The sequence below is a fragment of the Aulonocara sp. 'chitande type north' Nkhata Bay genome, linkage group LG23 (assembly GCF_057382095.1).
Source record: "Aulonocara sp. 'chitande type north' Nkhata Bay isolate Kocher_YH1m ecotype deep benthic linkage group LG23, A_spYH_male_GT1.1, whole genome shotgun sequence".
Classification (NCBI taxonomy): Eukaryota; Metazoa; Chordata; class Actinopteri; order Cichliformes; family Cichlidae; genus Aulonocara; species Aulonocara sp. 'chitande type north' Nkhata Bay.
Genome location: NC_141365.1, coordinates 34,826,768 through 34,840,311, shown reverse-complemented (window position 1 = coordinate 34,840,311; position 13,544 = coordinate 34,826,768). Strand labels below are relative to the sequence as shown.

General features: G+C 41.0%; 2 protein-coding genes across 5 annotated transcripts; one reads left to right on the top strand and one right to left on the bottom strand.

Moving 5' to 3' along the window:
• Positions 1-860: 860 nt before the first annotated feature.
• On the bottom strand, positions 861-12,309 carry trim25l (tripartite motif containing 25, like). Of its 4 annotated transcripts, none has more exons than XM_086283089.1 (17): positions 12,012-12,309; positions 8,266-8,869; positions 7,773-7,868; positions 7,411-7,644; positions 6,841-7,000; positions 6,728-6,760; positions 6,573-6,608; positions 6,436-6,480; positions 6,261-6,314; positions 6,132-6,179; positions 5,957-6,019; positions 4,297-4,521; positions 4,059-4,172; positions 3,118-3,153; positions 2,926-2,994; positions 2,725-2,790; positions 861-1,965 (listed from the first exon to the last, which is right to left on the bottom strand). In XM_086283089.1, exons 2-17 carry the CDS (start codon positions 8,863-8,865, stop codon positions 1,406-1,408), a joined length of 2,439 nt encoding a protein of 812 aa, XP_086139215.1. In that variant the 5' UTR covers positions 8,866-8,869; positions 12,012-12,309; the 3' UTR covers positions 861-1,405. The 4 variants fall into 4 exon arrangements, with proteins under 4 accessions (XP_086139215.1, XP_086139217.1, XP_086139213.1 ...); XM_086283091.1 differs by having other exon boundaries at positions 12,170-12,309; XM_086283087.1 differs by lacking the exon at positions 12,012-12,309 and adding an exon at positions 10,256-10,655.
• On the top strand, positions 11,766-13,539 carry nudt15 (nudix (nucleoside diphosphate linked moiety X)-type motif 15). The gene is made up of 3 exons (XM_086283094.1): positions 11,766-12,198; positions 12,964-13,157; positions 13,262-13,539. The coding sequence occupies exons 1-3, from the start codon at positions 12,050-12,052 to the stop codon at positions 13,369-13,371; spliced, it is 453 nt and encodes a 150-aa protein (XP_086139220.1). The 5' UTR covers positions 11,766-12,049; the 3' UTR covers positions 13,372-13,539.
• The last annotated feature ends 5 nt before the right edge of the window (positions 13,540-13,544 follow it).

Sequence of the window (13,544 nt, the reverse complement as noted above, 5' to 3'; positions counted from 1 at the left end):
CACCTCACCATCTGACACAACTGGCAGATGGTGAGGTGAGGGAGACGGGCTGTGGAAGGGAGCCAGAGTAATAATACATATTGAGTAAATGCAGAGCTAAATGAGGATTCATGGTGACCTTATCCAGTGCCAACTTTATGCTTTATTAAAACAAAGTTTTTAAAAAGTCTTATAAGTAAAGAAAGCATCTGTCTCCCAAATCCAAACTGGGAGCTGGCTACACAGAAGAAAGGCCTGAAAGCTGAAGGCTCTGCCGCTCATCCTAGTTTTAAATACTCTGCAAAGTTAGCTAGCCGTCTGAGAACAAAGTGCTGATATGGTAGAACAAGGTTTTTAATATAAGATGGGACCTGATTATACAAGACAAGACTATGTGAGGAGAAGGATTTAAAATTTGATTGTGGATAAACAGGAAGCCAATGAAGAAAAGCCAATATGGGATAAATATGGCACCTGATTCTCTTTCACCTGTAATTCAAAGCAACCACGGCCCTAACTCCAAGCCTTAGTAGTTCCCAAATGGAAGAGTTATATTTAAAAAACAAACAATCAAATTGGGACATTTTAACATGAATGTACATGTGGACTGACTTACTTTTGAAACCAGTCTTAAGTGGCCATTAGAAGAACTGCAATAGTAGTAACCAACATGCCTTATAAAACAAACAAACAAACAAACAAACAACCCAAAACACAAAAGGTCATACACCAGGAGGAGATGGCTGACTACATTAGATAAACGACTTTTTGCATGCTTGAAGTGCAGTTGGTACTTTGTTAACAGGCAGCACCGTGTCCTGTGCCAGATATCCACATATGCACATATCAGTGGCATTTGTTCATCACACTTCAGTCAAGCATTATTATTACTTTCTTTATTAGGCACAACATCGAAATACCATCTTTTAAAAAATATTTTAGCCCTTATACACTTTGCTGATGCTTTTTACATTCTGATAATGACATTTACTCATTTGATATCTCAGTCATAACCACCACCTGCACCCACCTGGTTACCCAAACATCTTGATCCCCCCAAAAAACAAAACAAAACTAAATACAAAAGTGGAATAAATAAAGTTAAAGATTATTTTCTCTTTCTATAGAAGACATGGCATCAGCGCCATGATAACTATGCAGTCTGATATTGTGACAGCCTCAACCCAAAATCTGTGGCATTGAAATCTCCTGTTTGCTAAAAACAGTGCACTCTTTGTTTTTTGTGAATAGTAGAAGCTAACTAAGTGCATTTAAGCTATGTACACATATACACACATACATATATTTATAGATGACTTTGCAAATAATTTCAGTCAGTGTGTCATTCTAACAATCAGCAGGAACACTTGTGTTTTTCCTGTGTTCAGCTCTGAAGTCAGTCAGTGAATTACCAACTCTCTGGTCTTCACAGGGGGCAGATCTTGATGCTCTCAGAACTTGAACTGAAGTCTAGCCCAACCCCGATTCCGCTCCCCACCCAGAAGGTGGCATAAAGCGGCTGCGTAAAGTTGGCTCGGAAGGTGTGGAGGTGGGTCATGCTCTCTGCGACGCTGTAGAACGACAGCGTTCCCGCGGACAGGTCCAGGTAAATGCCCACACGGGGGCAGTACACGACCGGAATGTCCATTTTCTGATTGTCATGCATGGCTGTGCAGCAGGTGTCCGACAGCTCCAGGGTCCAGGACTGGGCATTGTATCCGAGGCCTGACCTGGCGTCCGAGCCCTTCCTGGCCATCGCCCCGTAAGCTATGCCGGTTGAGGAGCCCCGGCCTCTCCACTCCACCTCCCAGTAGCAGCGTTGGGCATACAGCGGACTGTCACACATCACCTGGGTCCAGCCATCAAAACGCTGGGGGCTGTTGGGGTAAAGCTGGGCTGTCCCCTGCAGGGCGGCTTTAGTGTTGTTCTCAGAGAGCGTCAGCTGCCTGTGGGCCGTGTTGGAGTCGAGGGTCAAGCTCACCGAGTCTAGGAAAGACATTTCAAGGACAAAATATTTTGACAACTTATCATGACATCACGGCCAATTCTGTACGTCAACATCTATGTTCTGATACACTACAGTGGAACAAGATGCCCTCCGAGAGCACAAACCTCCTCCAAGCTGGCTCACTCTCTGGGCAGTGTTAATTTTAAGGTAGCATGACAGATGTTTAATAAAATAATGGTAATGGATACTAAATAACTATACATGAATACCTTGAGTTTATTATATAATATGATACTACAGTATATTTCTCACTAACAGCACCCTGAGCAGCTCATTGTCTTTAAAAATGCTTCAATGTTGTGACTGATCACAAATTCACCTGGTAACATGCTCATTATATTAAAGGAAAAACATCACAGTCATTAGGAGTTCTTCATCTATGTGACTACAGTTCACTTATATACAAAACAAAAGATTTTTATATGAGAACAAAAATGTGTAACTGAGTTTTGGCCTTCAATGAATGCTCGAGAAATATGTTTTTGAAGGTTTCATTTAAGAATATTGTTTATCTGCTTGTTGTTGTCATTACTTTTTCCCCCCCCCTCTTCTTGGAACATATGGTACTTTTAATGATATGAACCCAGGCCAGACCTATATATGAGCATCTGATCCTATATTATTTGTATGGTCTGTGTAGTATGTTGTGACTGAATGAATAAACTGACTGAATGGTTAAAAAGTGACAGTTTGTGGTCCCAGTTTGTGCTTAGATCTGTCATTTTGTACAGACTTACACTGCAGGAACTCCTCTCTAGTCCTCGGCTCCGGGGCTTGAATACTGTCAAGGCTGATTTCTCTCACTGTAAAAAAACAACAACAACAACAAAAAAAATTAAATGCATCTTTTTTTTTTTTTTTACTGTACATCAAATAGTTTGATTTCCATTTATGTTTCTTCTCTCAATACCAAAATGACTAAAGCTTGAATGACTCACAGGCGGGGAAAGCCGGAGCGTGATTCATGGAGTCCGGAGTGGGCGTATCCAAAAAGAGACCGGGGTTAACTGACCAATGAGAAAACAGCATTAGTGACGTCACTGAAACGCATATTGCTTAACTTATTCAACCGGTTGAACAGTTGATGGGACAATACATTCATGTTATATATAGAAGGGCAATCTTCTTACTTTCTGTGGGAGTTTCAGACAGCTCAGCCATGCCCCCTGTTGAATGCAGAGACAGAGTGATTGCTTCTGTTAATGTCACTAATTGCTCTTGAGTGCTTCAGTCAGTAAACACTTCAACTAGAAGTCAAAGCTGTCTATTTAAATGTAAAACCATCTAATAACTTATAAATATCTAGCACTTAGCCAACTTCTCATTCATCATCATCATCATCATCATCTTGTTTCCCACAAAAGCAAAGGCAGAAAAATAACCATAAAACAGCAAGATTCTCCCCCCCCCCCTTATTACTGGTACTGAGTTTCGGATCTTTCAACATCAACAGATGTTTCAATGCTTTCACTGCTTACATGCTAAACGATATTCATGCCGTCATTCCAACTCCTCACACCTCGACTTCAAAACATTTCAGGCTTCCTCCTTTGAACAACACTTGCTCCAACTTTCAGTTTTTACACATCAGCTGACACTTCCACTCACTGTCCTGTAAAGTACACAGCGATCTGTAACTCCTTTTCTTCCTCTCATCCAGCTTGCTTTATTCTCTACACTTCAATGTCACTGCAACTAAACTATTTAAATGATCGACTTTTTCAGCACTTTTACTTCAGCTGATTCCCAGCTTCACTTGTTGCTTGCACTTTTTTCTAACTCAAACTGACACTTCAGCTTTATTCAGCACTGACATTTATGTCTTCCTTCATTTTCATGATCAACACCAAAACCTATCAAAGCCTAAACTGAAACGAAGCGTCATTTAAACTGACACTTGAACTACTTTTACTTTAATTTGAACCTCTTTTATAAAAAGTGAACTTTTTAATGTAACCATGTTAACCACTTTTTCATCTTTTCTTCAGAAACACCCCATCTACTAGTCACTTAATGGTTTGGTTACTGAGATTGCAAAGAGAGTATGAGTGTTGTTGGAGTCAGGTCCTACATGGATTTCCTCCTGCGGACGGTGTGTTGCTGGCCTGTGCGGCTGGAGTAGCCTGGCTGGTGCCACGGCGATTGGAGCGGAAGATGCTGCTGATCGACGCCATTCGACTAAAATCTGAGAATACCAAGAATCAGATGTCAAATCCACGTCATAGTGTTTGTCAAAGCTGTATTAATATTATTATTAATTTTTGAAAACTTATTTTTCAGAAATGGAAATGGAAACAATCCAAACATACGTCCAGTAGATGCCCGTGCTGGAGCAGGAGCAGGCGTAGGAGCAGGAGTGAGGCTGGCTGGGACTGGAGTAGGAGTTGTGGCCTGGCTCTGGCTAGACCTACTCCAGAGTGACTGAGATTCTCTGTGGCTGGGGGTGGGGCTAGCTCTGGGGCTCAGTCTGTGGCTGATGCTGGACCCGATGCTGATGTTGGATCTGGTGCTGGCTCTGGGGTTAGGCTCCCTCACTTTTTGGAAGACACATGGAATAAAATTGAGTTTAATTTATCGAAGCCATACGAAAATTAAGTGTTTACATAAACTTTAAATCAAAATTTAAAAGTGTCTATGGCAAATATAAGTGATTGGTGACAACATCAGTATGGTATCAGAACATCATCTGCTTTTATCGGTTATCTATGGTACTTCATGCACAACTGATTTAACGTCACTTCAAATATGTTCACAGTGGTCACAGAGTCCAGAGTTTACACTGAGATTTAATATTAGTCACTAGTGCTTCTTTGTTATAAAAAACGTCTCATCTTAGAATGTCACTTAAAGGTGACCATTATATCTTTCCCTGTTTTCTGTTTGTTACGATGGGGTATGGTCATATTAAACATGGACAAAGTTTCAAAGTTTTGTATGAGCAAAGAGACTATGAGAGCTGATATCGCTGACATCGCTGACATGGCCATTTAAGGCCCCCAATTTAAAAAAGGGGATAGGAATGAAAGCTAAAATAGTGTCATTAGGCAGTGGATACAATGAATGTCAACACAAAGGACAAAAAAAGACTTTTAGGAATCTAAAAATCACGCAAATGATTATAGTTCAAGAATTAAAACTGACATTGAAAATGAAAAAAGAAAAGACTGAAGTAAAGGTACGTAGTGAGGCCTGAGTAATCAGACATCCTTAAATATAACTACTGTTATATATATTTCTTAAATGCAATTGAATACAAACTGTTTAAGTTCTGTTTGAGTTTCAACAATAGTTTTGTGTCTTTCAACAGCAGAAGGCCCACCTCACAATTACTAACGCGTTCATGGTGCAACATGAAATAGATTTACATGTGTTACAATGAGAATATCAACACACTGATGTTTAGCCGATGTACTCTGTTCACCAGATTTACACCAGGTTTACTGTATTAGCGTATGAATGTCTTCCTGTTAGCAACAAAGCAGCTACAAAGTCATACCTGACATCCAAGTCACTGTGGATGAGGCTTAATGGAAATGGACTGGCATTTAGTATAATGCTTTTCCAGTCTAATAAGAAAGTGCTCCCTGTGTAATAAGTATGTATAATTGAGTGTCATCTGCATAGCTCTGTGTGTGGCAATCGCAATGCGTACACGCTATCTGCCTTTAGCATAGAACAGGTGCAGATGACGGTGTGCTGCTAGCAAGATTAAGCAGCAGAAGAACCACCACCCAGGACTGACCTGTAGACAGCCACCCTCTGCCTAAGTGAGAATACTGTTAGCCCAGTGACTCTAATAAAGAGAAACTGAGCCACAGAAAATGCAAATGTCGAGTAACTCAAGACAATGTGCCTTGACTAAAAATAAGGAAGAACTGTCATTTAAGCAGAAAAAACACCTTGCAGTAGGAAGTAAAAACCAGATTACTGTCATGAAGGGTGATGATATTAATGCCAGTGTCAACTCACATGCATCTCTGTCTTCTCTCCTCTGTTTGTCCTGCAGTCTGGGTGAGCTTGTGTTAGCTCTGTCTAAAAACCAAGGAAGAAACTGACTTTTGAAACAAACTTTTCTCTACTTTATCCCTGCTGTGAGCGAAATTTAAATTAATGCTTAAACAGCGGCACAAATACAAACTCTCACCCCGTGCTGTGTCTCTGCTCCTCACATCTTGAGTCCTGAGTCCTATACCTGAATAAAAAAAAGTGACAATGTCAGGGAAATCCTTTGTACGTTGTCAAATGAAGCTTAACAATCATCAGAGTACAGTACCAAGTCCTCGTTTGTCTGTACTTCGCCCTCCAATTGAGATAGTGGGTGTAGAAGCTGTAGAAAAAGAATGAAATTACAAATTATTTCAAATATTTAAACAAGATTGGACGACAAGATGTAAATATGCAGTCATGGTAGACAAAATGTGGTCAGAAAAAAAAACCACCAAACATACCCTGTGGACGGGCGTTTGTGTTGCGGGCACTGAGACCAGAAAACACTAGAGAAAAAGGAAAATTGGTATCTTTCTGCCAACATCATGCAAAATGTGAAAACGTTTATTTGGATTTAATAAGAAAATTCAAACCTTACATTTTAAAATCCCTCCTTTCTGTCCGCTTCGGTTGGCTAAGATTAGAAGAAGTTCAATTAAAAAAACAAACAAAAAAAACACACTAAACTTGAATGCATTAATAATTACGCTGGAAAAAAACAAAAACGAACTATAAACAATGCCTGGAACTTACAGTCTCCCAGAGCGAACAGTGTTGTGTCATTCACTTTAAAAGAACACAGATAATTACATTAAATGAGGTACAAAATAAGACAGAATAAGAACAAAAGGCCTCTTTGGACAGACCTTGTTTAGTGATCTTGCCCAGCTCCTGGTTGCATAGATCTTCCACTCGCTCCCTGAGACCCAGGATGGCATCTCGTACAGGCTCAAAGGAAGCCTCGTGATTGACTTTCACAGCTGGCAGATCCCCAGACTCAAGAGGACTGCACATAGACTCGTACGTCTGAGGAAACATGGCAGTTAGTTAAAAAACACAACAAAAATTTTTTAATCAGGATATCAGGAGTCTTGAGATTCAGAAAAAAATGACTGTATATCCTGCTCTGTGGTCTTCCTCTTTTCCACCTGCCTCAAACTCTCCATTTAACATCCTTCAAAATATCCACTGTCACCTTTGAACCTTAACCATGTCGCTTTAATTTTGTCTCCAAAATGCTCAATGTGATGTCACTCCCAACAAAAACCTTAGCGTTTCCACAGTGCCATTGTCTCCAAAGGTTTCATTACCATCTAGTAAACTTTCCCTAACACTCTTGCTGTTATCCTTCTGTCATAAGACGTGTAAAGAATAAGCAATCACTGCTGTGTCCATGATCAATATTTCCACTCAGTGAGCTTCACAGTCCGGCCTACCTGCAGATAGTAGATGTTGTCTTCGCAGCTTGCCAGGTCCTTCATCTCAGTGTCCCTTTTCTTCAGCTCCTTGATCTCAGCCTCCAGACTATCTGTAACTTCTTGTGCATGGCCCATCTTCTCCTGGTTGGCCTGATCCATCACCTCCTCCAGCAGCTCCTGAAGACGTTCCATGGAGCGCAGCAGCTCCGACAGCACCTGCTCCGCTTCATTGTGCACCACATCAGCAGAACGCTGCGCACACAAGGAAAACACAAAACTAATTAAGGCCCCTCAACCACCATCATATTATTTAAACCCTGTAGAAAACCTGTTTTCCATTTAAAAGAAAAAAAAAAAAAAATTGTCTACCGCTGACCAACCTTCATCTGCTCCATCATCTTCTTCATGTCTTTCAGCTCCTGCTCTCTCTCTTTCAGCTTCTGTTGGTTCGCTGACTGCAGGTCGGACAGCAATTTCTGCAGAGACGCACGCCGTGACACGAGATCAGAGAAACAATCCCACAGACAAGGAAGCAGGTGTGTAGGTGGCACAGAAGACAACGTGAGAGGGTGGAGCATTATGAATGACTAGGCTAGGAATGTTGTTAGGAATGTCTTCAGCCTGGCTGCACCCGGCGTCGCACACAAAAGGAAATAACTGACTTCTTTCAAATAAACCTTTTATACACAATAATGGACAGCACAGAGAAGGGCGGATATGCTTTATTTATAGAATATTGACTGTAAACTTCCATTTACAAAATTATGGAGATTTTTCCCAACACCCAAACCAGTCATTTTAATTTTACTTTAGATCACCCTGGTAACTGTCTGACTGGCCCCAGTCATTATGTAGCACCCATCCTCTGCTTACCTGCTTCTCCAGCCTTTCGACCTTGGTGGACACGCTCTCGTGGCCTTTGTGCTGGTTGCTGGTGCACAGCCAGCAGATGAACATCTTGCACTGTCGGCAGAAGAACTCCTGCAGGTATTTGTGCTGGGTGCAGATCTTTTCGGCCAGGTTGCCTGTCGGTGGGATGAGCTCATGCTGCTTTAGGGATTTCTTTGTCTGGTGAGGCTTCAGATGGGCCTCGCAGTAGGAGCTCATACACACCAGGCAGCTCTTGACTGCAGCTCGTTTTTCATTTTTGCACATGTCACATGGTACGACCGAGGAGGAAAGCTTCTCTTTGGCGAGTCGCATGGATTGACGCACTTCAGATTTGAGGGCTCCTTTGCGGAGCTGCTCCACAGCCTCTGCCAGCATGGTGTTCCTGGACAGGGAGGGCTTGGGGCAGAAGGTCTGACGGCACTGAGGGCAGCTGTAGATCCCTTTGGGGTCATCTTTAGTCCAGTAGTCCTTAATGCAGGCCATGCAGTAGCTGTGACCGCAAGGGATGGTGACAGGATCATTTGGCAGATCCAGACACACGGGGCAGTTAAACTGCTCCTCTGTCCACAGCTTTGCACTCATAATGCTGTTAATGAAAAAAAAAAAAAAAAAGAGTCAAAATGGTTAGCAAGTCAGAGACTTTTAAACACGCAAAGAATCGAAGAACAAGCTCCAGAGATTCAGAAGGTAGTGTGAAGCCTGGGTTCACAGGAGGAAAGTGTCTGTCACTCTCAGGTGAGCTGGGCGGGACCAGAGCCACCAGGCAGGTCTAGCGGGGAGAACGGGTGTCGGTGGAAAACTGTGGAATGCCAGGAAACCAAAGGTGTGAGTGGACAAATCCGCACATCACAAAGTATGGCACAGATATTCGGGCTCTTTATGAAAGTAAATATTACTACATGTAGTAGCAAAATCTACTTGAGTAGATTATTCCTTTATTATGAGGACAATTTAACATTATTAGATTCTAACGCTGAGGTATTAAACTCTAAGCAGCATATTACTCTTATTTAATTCTAGTCTTTTCAGTCTAGTAGTACATGACCTTGCGCTTAAGTCCCCCTATACGGCCACAAGATAAATGAGATTATTATTGGTATAGAAGAATTGAAAAATTCAGTCCTTGCTTTGTGGTAAACATTAGAATAGATGTGGTTACAATATAGAAAAAACTGACCTATCATCAGACAAATCAACAAAACCTCTGCCACAGAAATACAGAGAAATGCAGCAACTGTGTGATGCTATCATGTCAGCAGGGACCAAAATATCTGGAGGATTTCCAGAGTTGATGAGCCGTACCATGTATTACCAGACTTTCCAGCCCCTGGATGGATCTATGTCATGGTCTATTAAGGCAATTCTGAAGACAAATGGAGGGCCCAACCTGGTACTAGCAAGGTGCAACCAATAAAGTTGCCAGTGAGTGTACATACAGTTAGAATGTTAGATGTAGAAGTTTGTTTTAAAAGAAAATGAATTAAAACATCTTATAAAATGAACTACATCTATAAATAAAAACAAGACATTTAAATTTTGTTTCCAAGACATTCGTGTGTTGCTGAGATATCAACTGATGCTGAATTAAGGCCAGGGCTTTGCATTTCAACGGTGCTAGTCCTGTCTTCCCCGAGTCCACCTGAGACTCAACATTTTTACAGTGTTCACGTTGCTATCACTTATTCAAGTTATTTGTATTGCTAAATGTTTACAGGATATTTATTAAAAAAATAAATATAGAAATGTCAGAATAGCTGAAAGTTGTCTGGGGACAGAATATATTGTTTGTTAGTAAAACAGTGTGGTAAAAGTTTTCATTAACCAATGAGTAGCTTTGAACACAGAAAGTGTCTACAATGAGTTATGTTCAATTAATCCCTGCAAAATTCATGCTGACTGTTCAGTTTCAGTATTTTTTCCCCCATAGTTACCTCTGGGGTACGTCAGTGAGATGGATAGCTCTAATATTTACATCAGTGTTGGGGAACTCCAGGTCTCAAGGGCCGGTGTCCTGCAGGTTTTAGGTGTGTCCTTGATCCAACACATCTGATTTAAATGGCTAAATGACCTCCTCTTGAAGTTCTCCAGAGCCCTGGTAATGAACTAATCATCTGATTCAGGTGTGCTGACCCAGGATTATATCTAAAACCCACAGGACACCAGCCCTTGAGGCCTGGAGTTCCCCCACCCCTGATCTTAGGAAGCCCCGCCCACCTGCTGTTGAAATATTTTGTTTGTGAAAGGCAACACGTCAGTTTAGCTTTAAGGAAAGGTCAAGGGAGTAAAAAAAAAAAAAAGATACTTGTAGAAGTCTCAAAAACACATAAAATCTCTATGTATCAAAAATGATACAGGGGGTAACCCACTGAAGCACTGTGGCATGACCTAATAAGGCATGTTCAATTAAGACATCTGAGAAATACTGACAACCTAAAATAGTTTTGTAGGACTGTCCAAAATATATCAGCATCTTTCTGCAAGTTTCATGAGCAGCTATAGAACACATCTGATGGAGGGTGTTGCAATTAAACAATGAAAAATAGTCAACTTTCAGGTGTCTGTCCAAAAGACTGGGCACAGTTACTTTCCCAAAATGTCTCACTACCAGCATCAGCCTCCTTGAAAATAGGCACAAATAGTGCAAATCCAAATCCAGCTAATTTGTGTATTTTAACCAGCTTCCTTTCTGCCCATTATGCACTGTTTATTTTGGCCTCATTTATTTGGGAGGTTGCTCTGACTCCTTTTAATCTGCAGTTTCACAAAAGCTTTTACTGGATAATGACAGACTTCCTTTTGATCAGACAGTAAATGTGACACTACAAATAATACTCACCAACAAATTTTCACCGGGAACAGACTGGAAAGTAAAAAAAAAAAAAAAAAACCCGACACGTTTGCACGGTCATCTTTGAATAAGACTTAACTTTGGGTGAGGAACATGTCAGCTAAAGCAGCAGTAGGCAGGAGAGAGGATGTGGTGGGTATCTTTGGGCAGTAAAATTTTTTTTTCTTTAATATAAATGTTTTGTGCTGATGACTTTTCACACCATGATTGATGTCTACATGCTGGAAAAACAGTGGTAATTACAACGCTAACACAGTGTGAGCCTGTACCATAATCGGAAAACCCATTAAATATATTTGTTTTCCTCTCCACATGAGGATTTAAACTGCTGTTGCACATATCCAACTATTATCTTCCTGACCTTTTCTCTGCATTGTGTTTGCCTTCAAATAACTGAACTATTTGTCAGTTGAAATCTTTTAACTAAATAAAGACTGCTGAACTGTAACTTTATCATGAATAAAGTAGTTTCTGAGCCCCTAATCTCCACTATTGTACACTTTTATACCTGAACTCAGGTCTTTTATTAGTGTAACTACAACCACTCACTAGATGGCAGTGCTGCACTCATGTTAAAGCAATAGCCTGTAAATAACCCGTTCCACTTGCCGAATGTTGACAAAAGTGAACAATGTGCGAGTCATTCCTATTTAACTAAATTAAAAAGAAGCGGATAAATAGAACTAATAATATAAGGTAGTATATCGGCTTATCGCTGTTGCTACCCAGATTGACGGAATAAAAACGACTTAACGCTAACTCAAGAACAGACACGGCTTGCTTTAAGCGAACACGGAAGTACAAGGTGGAGACGCTTCTTGTGTCATCCAAAGAGCTTCTCTACTGTGTAGCATAGCGGTGTTGCGTGATTTGAACTAACTTGTTTTCATTTCGGAGCCATTTTTCAGTTTCGTTCAGATGCCAAATAATGTCGTTAAACGTCCTGGAGTCGGGGTCGGGGTGCTGGTAACGGACTCTGCTCACCCAGGCTGTGTACTCTTGGGCAAACGGAAGAGTGCGGTGGGAAAAGGGACATACCAGCTCCCAGGAGGTCACCTGGAGTTCGGGTATACATTGACGTTGTAGACTCCATTCATAAATCTGACATAGTTTTCTTCTTCTTCTTTCTCTTTAATTAAAGTGGTTGGCGTGCGACAACCAGGTATAGTTCCGTCCCCTAACCGGCTGAAATATGGGGACGAGAGGTCCCACACCATCTTTATCCCATTACCTGTGATATATGCTAATGGGGCATTCTTCTCTGCTTGATCAGCTCAGATTTGCCTTAAAACTTTATGGTGAAAAGTTTTGATATATGTAATGATTGCTGCTAAATTTTTAGCTTCATTTATCAAATAGTTTTTACGTTATATTTAATTAAAAATGGTTTCTGGACCCATTTCCAATATGTTTTGTTGCACTTTAACGTCTGACGCAATGTTTGAGCATAAATGCGTCTACTGTCATACCAACCTTCTGCATATCCTCCTTCACAACAGCCACCAGTCATATTTGTGGTTTTCCTCTTTGCCTCCTGCCTGGGAGCACAATCTCTACCACTTCATCCAGCTTGCTCTGCAATTCCTCTCTCTTCCATATACATCCAAACTTTGGACCAAAACATTTTTTTGGCAAATTGGAAATTGTGAACAGATTACATTTTCTCAGTATAAAAATGAAAACAAAACAACTCAGGAGTGCTGCTAATTTTTTTTTTGCACTCCCATGCATGCAGACAATGGAGGCAGAAAGAGCTGAAATAGCCTTAGAAGCCCGTTAATGTACTTTAGCTAATGTTAAATAAGATGTTATTTTTTTTATTTCATTCAAAGGGAGACTTGGGAGGAATGTGCCCACAGAGAGGTGCTGGAAGAAGCTGGGGTGGGTTTGGTGAACACCCACTTTGCATCAGTAGTTAACGCCATCAAGCTGGAGGAACAGTACCATTATGTTACCATATTCATGCAAGGAGAGTTGGACAGGCAGTCAGGAGAGCCACAAAACCTGGAACCAGACAAAAATGAAGGTATGTGAAGTGGGACTGCTGTTTTTCAGTGGGGGGAAAGCACCTCCACTAAGCACCCAGTGAGCAGCTGATGAAACAAAATGTGTTGCTTTCTCATTTTGCAGGCTGGACGTGGACACGCTGGGATGATTTTCCTCCAGAGCAGCAGCTCTTCATGCCACTGGCCCGCTTGAGGCAACAAGGCTTTCAACCATTCAGGAACAAAGACAGTTGACCCTGAAACTTCCAGTTATATTATGAAAAACTGTTAATCCACCAGGATAATACAGGAACACTGTTTAAAAACTGCTGTTGTCTCACATGTCTTTTTTTTTTTTTTTTTTTACATTACATACTGTATTTTCTGAAATAATGCAATAAATCTCAGTGACCCTGACCTCAAGGTCA

Coding starts and splice junctions, on each gene's coding strand:
- nudt15 (XM_086283094.1), top strand. CDS start 12,050: ATGCCAAATAATGTCGTTAAACGTCCTGGAGTCGGGGTCGGGGTGCTG. Junction 12,199..12,963: donor GGAGGTCACCTGGAGTTCGG/GTATACATTGAC, acceptor TTTCATTCAAAG/GGAGACTTGGGAGGAATGTG. Junction 13,158..13,261: donor GGAACCAGACAAAAATGAAG/GTATGTGAAGTG, acceptor CTCATTTTGCAG/GCTGGACGTGGACACGCTGG.
- trim25l (XM_086283087.1), bottom strand. CDS start 10,329: ATGTGTTGGATCAAGGACACACCTAAAACCTGCAGGACACCGGCCCTT. Junction 6,315..6,435: donor CACAAACGCCCGTCCACAGG/GTATGTTTGGTG, acceptor CTTTTTCTACAG/CTTCTACACCCACTATCTCA. Junction 1,966..2,724: donor TAGAGAGGAGTTCCTGCAGT/GTAAGTCTGTAC, acceptor TGTCTTTCCTAG/ACTCGGTGAGCTTGACCCTC.